The following is a 15,084-nucleotide window of genomic DNA, read 5'->3' as shown; positions in this document are numbered from 1 at the left end:
AAGATGGGGCTTGTCCGTTAAGAGCTTTGAAAACAATCAGCAGAATTTTGAATTGAATTCTAAAATAAACGGGAAGCCAGTGAAGAGAAGCTAAGACTGGAGTGATATGATCACGTTTTTTTGTACAAGTTAACAGTCTGGCTGCTGCATTCTGAACCATCTGTAAACGTGCCAACGAAGATTGAGGAAGACCATGGTATAAAGAATTACAATAGTCCAGCCGTGATGTAATAAATGCATGAATAACTTTCTCCAAATCTTGAAAGGAAAGAGTCGATTTAAGTCTGGAAATGATTCTCAATTGATAGTAGCTGTTTTTTACAACTGAGCTAATTTGTTTTTCAAGACAAAGCTCAGAATCAAAAATAAAACCTAAATTTTTTGCATGTGACTTAACATATGGAGTGAGATTATCTAAGTGACTAACTATAGAGTTTCTGGTTTTGGAGGGACCAAATATAATCACCTCAGTTTTCTCATTGTTAAGCTGGAGGAAGTTATTTGCCATCCAGCATTTAATATCCTCAAGACAGTCCAAGAGAGGCTGCAGAGAATGTTTAGATTTCAACGGAAGGTACAGCTGGGAATCATCAGCATAGAAATGAAAAGAAATCTTATATTTCCTAATTATATTTCCAAGTGGAAGCATATATAAGTTAAAGAGTAATGGCCCCAGAATGGACCCTTGAGGAACCCCACAAGACAGAGGGACAGATGAAGAGGAAAACTGGCCAATAGCCACAGAGAAAGTCCTGGACCTAAGATACGACTCAAACCACAGTAGTGCTGTATCCTTAACACCTACCCACTGTTCAAGACGTGACAGAAGGATATTGTGATCCACCGTGTCAAAAGCAGCGCTCAGATCCAGTAAAATTAAAACTGCATTTTCACCAGTATCAACTGCAAGTAACAAATCATTCATGACTTTTAACAAAGCTGTTTCAGTGCTGTGATGAGTAGTAAAACCTGATTGAAATGGTTCAAGTACCTGAGTTGAATCCAAAAAAGGTAGTAACTGTGATAGGACAACTTTTTCCAAAATTTTTGAAAGAAATGGCAATTTTGAGATAGGACGATAATTATTAAAACGCCTTACATCATCATTGGGCTTTTTAAGCAACGGCTGGACAACTGCATGCTTTAAAAATGCTGGAACAATAGCAGAGACTAAGCAAGAATTAATTATCACTTGAATGGTAGGACCAATAGTCTCAAAAGAACCTTTAATGATGTTGGAAGGAACAACATCATGGGGTGATGTTGTAGATTTCATCTGCATCACTAAGTTCCTCAGATCAGAAAGAGACACTGGCTGAAAACTATTGAAAGTAGCTGTGTTAACTGGACTGTCAAGCAGAATAATAGAATGGAAAGGGCTGAGGGCTGATCTAATACTATCAATCTTTTCAGTAAAAAAAACTCAAAAATCTCTCACAGATATCAAGAGATGGTTCAACTTCATTAGAGATGCGAGGATTAATAATTGAATTTATAGTGCTGAACAAGATTTTAGGGGTATGAGAATATTTACTAATAATATCAGAGAAATATTTAGCTCTTGCTTTTTTAGCTGCTTTCTGAAAATTTTCCAAGCAGTTTTTAAAGATTTCAAATGAAACCACAAGATGATCTTTTTTCCATCTCCTCTCTGCTTTCCGACAAATTTGTCTAAGCGAACGAGTGGAGTCATCCAACCATGGTTGTGGTTTAAATTTTGGGCATTTATATTTAAGTGGTGCTATCAAATCCAAAATATCAGAGCATGAAGAATTAAAAAGAGAAATTAAATTTTCTGGACTTGAAGAATGCTCAGCAGCAACTGAAATTGCTGTTGAAACATCATTACTATGATACATGTCAGAAAACTGATTTGCAGTGAGAGAATTAAAACAACGAGAATAAAAACCCGCAGTTTTAGCAGTACACATAGAGCTAGATAGTATAGCATTGAATACAACAGGCTTGTGATCTGAAAAACTTGCATCTTCAATGTTTATATTATCAATAGAAAACCCATATGACATGATAAGGTCAAGAGTATGTCCAAGTACATGTGTAGACTTATCCACATGCTGAATAAAACCAAAAGAGTCCAGGACATAATTAAACTCAGTGACCATAGGCTTTCCAGGACAGCAGACGTGAATATTAAAATCACCCAAAATTAGCAAACGATCATATGATGCAATGAAATGAGATATGAAGTCAGAAAACTCATTTATAAAGTCTTTATCTGGCTTTGGAGGCCTGTAGACCAAGACACATACTAACGGAGTTGCAGCAGATTCTATTAGTACACATTGCGCTTCAAATGTAGAAAAGTTTCCAGCAGAGACTGTCCGTATTTTAAACTGATTACTAAAAACCATGGCCACCCCACCTCCTCTACCCGCACATCTTGGAGTGCTAATAAAGCAACAGTTTGATGGACAAAGTTCTCCAAAGATTGATGACTCGTCAGTTCCAGCCCATGTTTCCGTTAGAAATAAAACATCCAGGCCACGGCGGGTAAAAAAGTCATTCAGTATAAACGTCTTATTAGACACAGACCTGGCATTAATCAGGGCCATTTTTACGTGATAGTGAACAGTTTGTATCTGTGAATGTCGAACATACTTCAGTGGATGAATGTTATTGAGATTCACACCTCTACTCTGGACGCGCAGTCTCGCAGGAGCGCAATCAGGTGACCGGTTCTGATCCGGGACGATAGGCAGGTGACAGGCGTACCTCGCGTCCCACGAACGCCGGGACAGGTAAAGACCATGATTATGGCCAGTGAGCAGTGTGGAAGAGCAGGAGGAGGATTGTACCTGGCAAAATTCTCTCCTAATCCTCACCCGGATACCTCCGCGAATTCCCCTCTTTCTGCGACGTTTCCGCTGGTGGATGATACAACACGGTAGCCGGCGAACACACGCCGCCGAGGGATGAGAGAACGTAGAGTAGAAATCATGCGTGATGGAGCAGGCTCTAGATCGAGTCTCCAAAGAACTTCTGATGTGCAGCAATATTTGACGATCATACGTTATAAGAGCATCAACATAATGTATTAATATCAGTATAAAAACCCCAGATAGGCAGAACGGCGATCTGGTATTTAAAAGCTGACGGGACAGACGGCAAGCCGACAGACACACTGGCGCCATCTTGGACACGAAGTGAGAGTTTGCAGGGTGATTAATGTCTCTGATGATTTTAGTAGCTCTACCTCTGCAGCGTTTGGTGTAGATGTCCTGCAGAGACGGGAGAGCTGAGCCTGAGATGCGCTCGGATAAGCGCACCACTCTTTGCAGGGCTTTGCAATCGTGACTGGTGCTGTTCCCGTACCACGCTGTGATGCACTGAGTCAGGACACTTTCTATCGCCCCTCGATAGAAAGTTTTCAGGATGGCTGGTGAAACCCTGAATTTCCTCAGCTGGCGCAGGTGGTACAGTCTTTGCCTGGCTTTTTTCACCTGTGTCTGGATGTGTGTAGTCCAGGTCAGATCCTCGGAGATGTTCACACCCAGGTATTTGAAGCTGCTCACTCTCTCTACCGGTGTCCCGCTGATCATGAGAGGGGAGTATGACCGATGCTGTCTCTTCCTGAAGTCCACAATCAGTTCTTTGGTCTTGTTAACATTCAGAGAGAGACAGTTGTCCTGGCACCATGATGTCAGTTGCTCCACTTCGTCCAAGTATGCCGTCTCATTGTTGTTGGAGATGAGACCCAGGACAACAGTATCATCAGCAAACTTGATGATCGAGGTGGAGCTGTGTGTGGACAAACAGTCATGGGTGTAGAGAGAGTAGAGCAGGGGACTCAGCACACAGCCCTGTGGAGCTCCAACACTCAGGGTGATGGAGGTGGAGGTGAACTGGCCTACTCTCACCGCCTGGGGTCTGCCAGTGAGGAAATCTTCAATCCAGAGGCAGAGAGAAGAATTCAGGCCTAGATCCAGGAGTTTGTGTGTTAGCTTAATGGGAACTATGGTGTTAAAGGCTGAGCTATAGTCAATAAATAGCAGCCTGACATAGTTCCCACTTTTGCTGTCGATGTGAGTGAGGCAGGAGTGAAGGACGTGAGAAATGGCATCTTCAGTCGATCTATTGGGACGATAGGCAAACTGAAGAGGGTCCAAAGTGTCAGGAATGGAGGAGCAAATGTTGTTTTTAATGAGTCTCTCAAAGACCTTCATGACTAAAGATGTGAGAGCCACTGGACGATAGTCATTTAGGCAAGAGGGTTTACTGATCTTAGGTACAGGGATGATGGAGGATCGTTTGAAGGAGGTGGGGACAACAGATGTAGCAAGGGACTCGTTAAATATGGATGTAAAGAGCCCTGCAAGCTGATCAGCACAGGACCGCGGGTCCTCTGACTGTCCGACCCTCCACCTCAGCAACCCTGGTACCTAGGGAGCAATTTAAGAGAAAGAGCAGGCAGACAGCCAGCTGTCAGCGGAGAGAAAAGATACAACCTAGGTTAAAGGAGCACGGGACAGGGCATCAGCAATGATATTATCCTTGCCACTAATGTGTCTAATATCAAGGTTGAATGGTTGCAGGAACAAAGCCCAACGCGCTGGTTAGGATTTTGCAAGGACTTCAGAAAAATGAGTGGGTTGTGGTCAGTGAACACAGAGGGGTCAAACCAACATAGACTTCAAAGTGCTGTAGAGTCCAAATGAGCCCCAAAGCCTCCTAAATACCTCTTGACACTGGGTGGACCAGATAAATGCAGCCTTGGCCATCAACAGATTGGTCAGTGTTTAAGTTTTTACAGAAAACACGGTTGTACCCCACCACTCCTAGGAAGCGCATCAATTCTCTCTTTGTAGAGGGCTGCAGAAACTGCTTCACAGCCTGGACCTTGGCCTCCACGGGACAGACAAAACCCAGCCCCACAACCTTGCCTAGGTATGTGACTGTAGCTTTAGCAAACTCACACTTTGCCAAATTGATAGTCAACCTGGCCCAAACCAGTCTTTCGAACAAGGCTTGGACTCTACTGCACCTGCACCACTGCATCTCGGTTTCCAATCGCAGTCTCTTCTCCTCAGATACACAATAGAATCTCCGTTGGATAGGCCTAGCATCTCCGATGTCCATGTCATGCTCAATTAAATGGGTTTGCAAAGGGGTGTTAGAAAACAAACCAGGGTAACTTCTAATAAACGCTACCAATTTCTCACGTTTTTCAGAGTCTAACGGATCTATCAAAACCCCAAGGTTTTGCAAAGTCTGGGAGTTTTTCAAACGACCTTGTAAGACCTCCTCTGAAACCATATCTACATCCTCTTCTCCCCCATCCACCAAGTTAAAGCCACAAGATGCAGTGATTGGAGCAGCAGTCAATGCGGACCTCACTACTGGAGTGCCCTCCACTTTACTTAGATCACGGGAATGATAACCTTTTAACAGGTTCACATGGCACAATTTAGAGGACTTCCTATAACCAGGGATTTCAAGAAGATAGTTCATATCTGACACTTTGCGCAACACAGTAAAAGGACCAGAGTATTTTTCCTGAAAAGGTGAACTTACAAGAGGCAAAAGAGCGAGTACACGTTCACCGGGACTAAACTCACACAGCTCAACCTGTCTGTCATATTTCGTTTTCATTTTCTTTTGAGAACATTCTAGTTTTCCTTTCGCCAGTTCACCAGCCCTATACAACTTCAGCCTAAAACCGTTTACATAGTCAATAAGGTTCCGAGGTGGTTCCTCAGGCAAACCACCATCCTGAAGCACTGCTAGCGACCCACACAACCGGTGACCCAACACTAAGTCATTTGGCTTGCTTGTGCACTGACACGTATGACAAGTTTTAATAAACTGAGCTACATCCCGCTTCAAACGTGGCCAGACAAAATAACGGAGTATGCGATCATAAGTTTTACGAACACCCATATGACCTGCCACATCACCATGTGAAGTTTGCAACACTTTATTTCGCAACGTAGTAGGTACAACTACTTGAAAAACTGGTTCTCCTAGACCCTGATCACAGTATGGAATCCATTTCCTGACCAACAGCCCATCCAAAAGAAAATAGCACTGAGCACTATTCCTCACCACTGAATCAGGAACAACTTTATCAAATAGATCAGCCAAAGTAGTATCGGCCTTTTGCTCAGCCATCAATGAATCTCTAGAACTAGTCAACTGTTCTATCTGGAGTTTAACAGGCAACTCAAGACTTTCTGGCTTACTCTCAACCTCCCTCAGAGCGGTAGAGCGGGTAACAGCACACACTGGAAATACCTCAGGAGACACACTACTGCAATCTGGAGATACACTTGCAGGGGGCACTGAAGGTTGCTTCTCAAAGAGGTTTGGTTTGCCAGCTGCCCACACCTTACTACCTGCCAAGTCATTCCCCAAAATCATGTGGACTCCCTCTACTGGCAACTGGGGTCTAACCCCAACAGCTACATCACCCTCTACCAGACCACATTTTAGGGTAACTTTATGTAGAGGAGAAGAGAATGGAACTAAACCCATGCCACATACCATTACACAACTGCCAGTATCAGACTCCTTAGAGAACTGCAAAACAGATTCCAGAATAAAAGAATCTAAAGCTCCAGTGTCTCTTAAGATTTTAATTGGAACATTTTGGTTTCCATCTACCAGCGACACTACACCATCCGAAATAAAAGCTGAAAAATCACAGTGAGAAGACTGAGAACCAAACTCAACTAGTGGTCGAAAAAACTCACCCTGGTGGTCAGAGGCTGTAACAGGAACTGCCATCACCGCAGGTTTAATTTGACCTGACTTTTTCGATCTAAGTAGAGGACACTCTTTCTTCCAATGTCCTTCAACTAAACAATAGCGACAGGTATTCTCATTAACTGGTGCTTTATGTCCCCCAGAACCAAACTTCTGCTGAGGCCTTTGAAAAGCGGCAGAAAAAAGTGACCTACTATGCCTAGGAGTAAAATTATTTGTATAGTGCATGTCACCATTTGACTCAAAATGACTTTTATGTGTTAGTCTGTACTCATCTGCAAGGACTGCTGCCTCACTTGGAGACTTAACTTTACGTTCATTAATGTATGTAGCAACCTGGTCAGACACAGAATTTTTGAACTGTTCTAGCACAATCAAGTTAGCCAGGCCATCAAAAGTGCTAACATCAGAAGCTGTATACCACCGATTAAAAGCAGAAATCAAATCACGAACAAACTCAGAATAGGTTTGTGAATCTAGCTTTTTCCTGTAACGAAAACGTTGACGAAATGCCTCCGGCACAAGTTTGTAGACCTTCAGAACTGCTGATTTAACTGTAGCATAAACTTTACTGTCAGCTACACTTAATGCTGAAAAAGCCTCACGTGCTTTACCTGTAAGTACACATTGCAACAACATAGTCCTGTCCAAATCTGACCAAGCTCTGGCTCCCGCAATACGCTCAAATAAAATAAAGTATGTATCTGGATCCGACTCATCAAATTTAGGCAACAAACGAAGATTCTGTGATACATCAAACTGTGGTACTACTTCTGGTCTACTGACATTTTTCAATCGTGCTATCTCCAACTCCATTTGCAAAAGCTCCCTCTGCTGCTCAAAAGTTAATGAAGGGTTGGCCTGAAAACTTGCACCCTCCATACTAGCAGACTGACCCAAACGAACACCTACTTCCCTTAGACCTTGCTTTAATACAGCTTTAACAGTATCTTTAAGTTTATCAACGATCTCAATCTGATAATGTTCAGCTATTTCAATTAACTGCTCCTTAGTACACAAATCTAAGGCTAACTCTGAAGGAGCCTTAACAAAACGGAAGACATTTTCCTCAACCAATACAACTATTACAAATGCCCAAAAACAACTCATCTGCTGCCAGTCTGGGTTTAAGGACAGGAGCCACACCCCACTAACCTCCAAAAACGACTAACTAACTGGCCCCTAGTCTTCGTGCAGTCACATGTGGTGGGTTTTTATGCACACAAAACCAGTGGAAATGGAAAAGACAACCAGAAACTGGCGGCCCCCCACATCCACGGAGGTGCTCCCGAGCCGATGTAGGAGAAAAGGGAAAAGGAAGCTCTACCCACGTTCACTGCCACCTAAAACAAAAACACCACAAGCCTCTTATTGACACTCGCTGATAAGCCTCAACAGGAGAGGACTCCTACCTAGACGTTAAACCCAGAAAAGGCCCAGAGTGAATTGCTAACCATATTAGCTACAAAGCTAACTAAACAAAAGGGAGCTCATGGCTCTCACTGCGCTCTCCAACAATATTGGCCCAACCAAAGTATCCCCTCAAACAAAACGTCTGGCAATCTGAACTAAACTGACAAAACTACTAACCCAAGTTAACTACAAACAATAGTCAAATAAGCCAAACTATTGCCCAACTACAAATAAACAACCGTATCAATGATAAACAAACTAAACAAACTTTAACTTATGGACGAGCCCCCACTTGTCACAGGCCGGCTCATAGCCTGTGGCAAAAATGAGGGGACACCAACAACAGGTAAAGGCCAAAAAGAGGTTCTTTATTGTAAACCAAAAACTAGTAACTATAAACAAGGAAAATGGAATGAGGTGTGAAAATGTCATAGTGTAAGGTGTATGTAAAGTGCAGGGATGCGTGAATCTGTGTGTGTAACATGTCTGAGTGGAAACTAAGTAAAACTACAAAGGAACAAACACAAACAAGATCATACCTGGAGGAGCAAAGAGAGAGACAGAGAGAGAGAGGTTAGTGAGGCAGTTTAAATACCCTGAGCCCAGGTGGCTCCAATCACCAACGACCCTCCTCTGCCTGCAGGAGGAACCGCCCCTGCAAGGCAGGGGAGGGGCCGTGACACTGAGGTATCTCTGGGGTGTCTCTGGCGTATTTCAGGTGTATCTCTGGCGTATCTCAGGCGTATCTCAGGTGTATCTCTGGCGTATCTCAGGTGTATCTCTGGCGTATCTCAGGCGTATCTCAGGTGTATCTCTGGCGTATCTCAGGCGTATCTCAGGTGTATCTCTGGCGTATCTCTAGTGTATCTCTGGCGTATCTCAGGTGTATCTCTGGCGTATCTCTGGGGTATCTCTGGGGTGTCTCTGGCGTATCTCTGGCGTATCTCTGGGGTGTCTCTGGCGTGTCTCTGGCGCATCTCTGGGGTGTCTCTGGCGTATCTCTGGCGTATCTCTGGGTTATCTCTGGCGTATCTCAGGTGTATCTCTGGGGTATCTCTGGGGTGTCTCTGGCGTATCTCTGGGGTATCTCTGGGGTGTCTCTGGCGTGTCTCTGGCGTATCTCTGGTGTATCTCTGGTGTATCTCTGGGGTGTCTCTGGGGTGTCTCTGGCGTATCTGGGGTATCTCTGGGGTGTCTCTGGCGTATCTCTGGGGTGTCTCTGGCGTGTCTCTGGGGTGTCTCTGGCGTATCTCTGGCGTATCTCTGGGGTATCTCTGGCGTATCTCTGGCATATCTCTGGGGTGTCTCTGGCATATCTCTGGGGTATCTCTGGCGTGTCTCTGGGGTGTCTCTGGCATATCTCTGGGGTGTCTCTGGGGTATCTCTGGTGTATCTCTGGCGTATCTCTGGCATATCTCTGGGGTGTCTCTGGCATATCTCTGGGGTATCTCTGGCGTGTCTCTGGGGTGTCTCTGGGGTATCTCTGGGGTATCTCTGGCGTATCTCTGGCATATCTCTGGGGTGTCTCTGGCATATCTCTGGGGTATCTCTGGCGTGTCTCTGGGGTGTCTCTGGCATATCTCTGGGGTGTCTCTGGGGTATCTCTGGTGTATCTCTGGCGTGTCTCTGGCGTATCTCTGGGGTGTCTCTGGCGTATCTCTGGCGTATCTCTGGGGTGTCTCTGGGGTGTCTCTGGGGTGTCTCTGGCGTATCTCTGGCGTATCTCTGGTGTATCTCTGGGGTGTCTCTGGCGTATCTCTGGCGTATCTCTGGGGTGTCTCTGGGGTGTCTCTGGGGTGTCTCTGGTGTATCTCTGGCGTGTCTCTGGCGTATCTCTGGGGTGTCTCTGGCATATATCTGGGGTGTCTCTGGCGTATCTCTGGGGTGTCTCTGGCGTGTCTCTGGCGTATATCTGGGGTATCTCTGGGTTATCTCTGGGTTATCTGGGGTATCTCTGGGGTATCTCTGGTGTATCTCTGGTGTATCTCTAGCGTATCTCTGGGGTGTCTCTAGCGTATCTCTGGGGTGTCTCTGGCGTGTCTCTGGCGAGTGTATTTATTGTTATTGTATTTTATGTTTATGTACAGCACCATCTTAAGACTTTTGAATCCCAATCCCGACCACTTGATGTGTTGATGAAATAATGGCATATATGATATTAAGCTGTTCTTCCTCTCTCACTTCAGGGCATTTCTACAAAGTCAATGTTCCTGTAATGGTGACGCGAGGACCTCAGCATGTCCTGACCCGACCCGCTCAGACCCGCCCCGCTCAGAATCCCAACCCGGTTTCTCTTCCCGCGGCCGTTGCTCGCAGCATCCCGGTCCATGTGCCCGTCCCATGTGCTCCAGCGGCGTCTGAGCCCCCGGCGAATCCTCCACCGCTCCCTCAGCTCTGCCAACAGCCCGAAGACAAGCCCTCGCCCTCGGCCTCGGACCCTCAGAGCGAGTTCAACCTCGACGGCATCGAGTTCAGCCCACAGCCCATCGACATGAGCGCCTCGGCCTTCTTCACTCCGCCAGCGCAGGGGCCGCGCTCCGACTACGCCCCGGCTGTGATGGAAACGGCCCTAAAGGAGCCCGGCGGAGCAGCCGAGGAGCCGCTGGCCCTTCCAGACGCGCTGGCTGAAACTAGCCCTGACATTAAGGTACACTTCAGCACACACACACACACCTGTAGCCCCTGCACACGGCTTTACCCTGTCTGCAGTTCCTGGCACCTGTACTGGTTTCAGGTTAGGTCTAAAAGCTGCAGGTCACTGATTGGTCAGAGAGAATCATCACTAACAACGTCATTGTGTTTGTGACACGAGACCCCAAACCCGCTAGTAAACATGTGTCATGTGTTCACACGACTGGCTTTAACACTAGAACCACCACAGGGTAAAATTTTACCCATGGCTGTTTTTCAAATGTGCATAACAGATTTCCAATAAAATACCCAAGTCTCCCAGTCACTGACTTTTACTAAAACTGTGTTATTTACAATCCCCTGTTGTTAAAGCTACACTGTGTAACTTTTTTAGTTTATTCTTAGCTAAAAACACTTAGTTCTTTCAAAAATATATGTGCTCATTAATGTATATTTACTTCTTTTAAGTAATAAAGTATTCTCGTAAGTTCATAATATGCCATTGTAAACACATACGGGTGAGGGTTCGAATGCGGGTCGCCATGTTGCCCCTCCATCTTGAAAGTACATCAGCCAAAGAGGGACATACCCGTAAATTCAAGCTTGGCCTTTGGCGTTTTAACACTCGATGGCTCCGTGTCCAATGTGGACGAGGTCGAACTGGAAGCCATGTTAATCTTGGACTAAATCGGCCACCGTAGGAGTTAAAACGAAATCGGAATTGAGAGGAAGAGAAACTAATATTCACTGGATGGTCATATACCTTTTCACCACTAGATGGGTGAAAATATCACACAGTGGAGCTTTAAAAATTGTTTACATAAAACCAGATTTAAAAACGGGGCATTTATACCTATAAGTGCCAGCGGGTCAAATTTACCCCTATATAATTATAACTATAACTATATTATATATAACTATATAATTCCTCTATTTTCGAGCTGTGTTTGAGCAACGCGTCGGCTTACTGTAAACAGTCACTCAACGCACACTCAAATAAAGATGTTTTAGCCTATTTATAAATGTTCAAACTTAGTATTAATTATGTATTTTTGTTTTGAAATTTTGTGTCGAGTATTGTTTGCTACTGTGTTGCTATTTATTCAAGTCCATTTCCTGAAGAAAAAAAAATCCAATATGATGGAATGAATATTTTTTTTTTCATGATTATCCCAAGTTTATTGGTATTGTTCTCTTATTCAAATTATAAATTATATAACTATACAAATGAATAATTAATTAGGTCAAACTGTGCGCTTGAATTTGTATGTTATCCTTATCGTAAGTTGTCATCTTATGCAGTGCTGTGAATTATTATTGCTCTTCATGGTCTATTTAGGGTATTTTAGTCATTTAAATAACATGGGTTATCTTAATATGGGATTAATGACAGTTTATTATAATATTACACTACCCAAATATGTATTTATTTCCATCTAATTCTCGTCGTCATTGCAGGCTGGTTTAGCCTATAGTTACCAAAAAGTGATTAGTGTATCTGCTTAAAATAGCATAAAACAACCGGACGAAAACATAGTTGATTACTAAAAATAATAATTTCATGACTCTAGACATTACTTTGTGAAGACAGTGGCATAATACAGTGACATATTAAGTTTTTTAGCCGTATCAATACAGTAATAATCTGCATGGGTAAATTTTACCCGCTGGCTGTTTTAGGTATACAGCGCCCCCTGGCGGTTCTGGTGTTAAAGGGATCCCCTGGTGTTAAGACTTGTATGGCTTAATATAACATAAATGATGTCTCTTACTGAAATATGTAGTAGAAAACCCATGAAAGATCCACATTATTTCAAAAATCCATTATATATTTGGACAATGGGCGGCGCCATTTTGTTTGCGTTCTAGGTTGATGATGTAGAATGGCTGCACTCTGCGATCAACTGGCTCTACCCACAGCTATTCTTACCACAACACAACTCGAAAAGTGTTTCAGAGTTAAACAAAACCCATCAATTGCTTTGTGTTTGCATTTAAACACACTCAAACACACGTGCACACAAACTCACACACACACCAACAGATCGGCGCGGTGCGCTCACACACACACTCAATCAGCTGTAATGTTTTACTCGAGGTTGACTTGCCTAGTTTGTCACCTGGTTCAGATTCGACAGCCCAGCTCTCTCCCTGGCTGAATCCGACATCGCCCCCTATACCCTACATAGGGCACTATTTGAGGGGACCGCCATTTGTAGTGGTGTCCGAAACCATAGTGGTTATTGAGTGCACTCATTCAATCTCACATTACAGCGCAATAACGAGTGTACAGCCCATGTACACACAACAGCTGTCCGAGTTCACTCACTCGTCTTCATTCCCTCCTTCAAGTGAACTATATTAATGGACTAACATAGTCAGTGAATGAGGGTTTAGGGGGCGATTTCAGATTCAGACTGACGAGGGCAGCCCATAACACATCTCCATTGAGACAGAGCAGTCTGTCAGATGTGTGTGTGTGTGTGTGTGTGTGTGTGTGTGTGTGTGTGTGTGTGTGTTGGCGCGCGCTGTAATGGACATTTTAATGTAATGGAAATTTGAATGCATGCTTTAACAAATAATTTCCAGTAACCAATGCCTTATTAAGTAAAGCTTCAGTCAGAGAACTTTAAGTTCTGCTTGGTTTCTGCTTTAGTTAAGAAAAGAGCCTAGTTCAGAGAAACTGTAAAAGAGGAAACTTCTGCCCGGCAACAGGTAGATTCAGAGTGTATTTATATTAAGGAATATCCCAACCTCGTCGCCATTTGTCGTGGAAATTATTGTATCTACAAAGTAATTAGGATTCAGAGAAGATTTGAAAGGTTTAACAATTGTTTATTTCTTGCAAGAAAGTCGTTCATCAGGCGCACAATCTCGATTGAGACAGAAGTCTCTCAGATGTGTGAGTGTGTGAGCGCGCGCGCGCCGATCTGTTGGTGTGTGTGTGTGTGTGTGAGAGAGAGTTTGTGTGCACGTGTTTGAGTGTGTTTTAAATGCAAACACAAAGCAATTGATTGGTTTTGTTTAACTGTGAAACACTTTTCGAGGTGTGTTGTGGTAAGAATAGCTGCGGGTAGAGCCAGTTGATCGCAGAGTGCAGCCATTCTACATCATCAACCTAGAACGCAAACAAAATGGCGCCGCCATTATCCAAATATATAATGTATTTTTTAATAATGTGGATCTTTCATGGGTTTTCTACTACATATTTCAGTAAGAGACATCATTTATGTTATATTAAGCCATACAAGTCCTACAGTGGAGCAGTTTCTGCCTCTATATAGAGATGGGAGACGCCCCAAAACAAGAGCAAGCTAAGTGTGATCTGACCGAAACAAGAGCAAGCTAAGTGTGATCTGACCAAAACAAGAGCAAGCTAAGTGTGATCTGACCAAAACAAGAGCAAGCTAAGTGTGATCTGACCGAAACAAGAGCAAGCTAAGTGTGATCTGACCGAAACAAGAGCAAGCTAAGTGTGATCTGACCAAAACAAGAGCAAGCTAAGTGTGATCTGACCGAAACAAGAGCAAGCTAAGTGTGATCTGACCGAAACAAGAGCAAGCTAAGTGTGATCTGACCAAAACAAGAGCAAGCTAAGTGTGATCTGACCAAAACAAGAGCAAGCTAAGTGTGATCTGACCGAAACAAGAGCAAGCTAAGTGTGATCTGACCGAAACAAGAGCAAGCTAAGTGTGATCTGACCGAAACAAGAGCAAGCTAAGTGTGATCTGACCAAAACAAGAGCAAGCTAAGTGTGATCTGACCAAAACAAGAGCAAGCTAAGTGTGATCTGACCAAAACAAGAGCAAGCTAAGTGTGATCTGACCAAAACAAGAGCAAGCTAAGTGTGATCTGACCAAAACAAGAGCAAGCTAAGTGTGATCTGACCAAAACAAGAGCAAGCTAAGTGTGATCTGACCAAAACAAGAGCAAGCTAAGTGTGATCTGACCAAAACAAGAGCAAGCTAAGTGTGATCTGACCAAAACAAGAGCAAGCTAAGTGTGATCTGACCAAAACAAGAGCAAGCTAAGTGTGATCTGACCGCTGCTGAAAGGGTTTACATGCTCTAATGACAACAGCAGCTTTTACAGTGGGGAGAACAAGTATTTGTGCAGGTCTACAATTTCATCCCTGATGTCCTTACACAGCTCTGGTCTTGGCCATTGTGGAGAGGTTGGAGTCTGTTTGATTGAGTGTGTGGACAGGTGTGTTTTATCCAGGTAATGAGTGGAGAACAGGAGAACAGGTCTGCGAGAGCCCCAATTCTTACTGGTTGGTTGGTGATCAAATACTCATGTCATGAAATAAAATGCAAA

The 15,084-nt window shown here is 43.9% G+C and overlaps 1 protein-coding gene across 1 annotated transcript in view; it reads left to right on the top strand.

Annotated features, from left to right (window-relative positions):
• gtf2a1l (general transcription factor IIA, 1-like) overlaps positions 1–15,084 on the top strand; it is a gene marked incomplete at its 5' end in the record, with an annotated part of 53,234 nt that overhangs the window by 35,520 nt on the left and 2,630 nt on the right. Inside the window, one exon of the mRNA XM_079842320.1 lies at positions 10,323–10,783. Within this exon, the coding sequence (XP_079698446.1) occupies positions 10,323–10,783 (461 nt within the window). The remainder of the gene's footprint in view (positions 1–10,322; positions 10,784–15,084) is intronic.

The sequence above is a fragment of the Gobio gobio genome, assembly GCF_949357685.1.
Source record: "Gobio gobio genome assembly, chromosome: 18".
In the NCBI taxonomy this organism is placed as follows: Eukaryota; Metazoa; Chordata; class Actinopteri; order Cypriniformes; family Gobionidae; genus Gobio; species Gobio gobio.
This window is presented reverse-complemented; position numbering and strand designations above follow the sequence as displayed.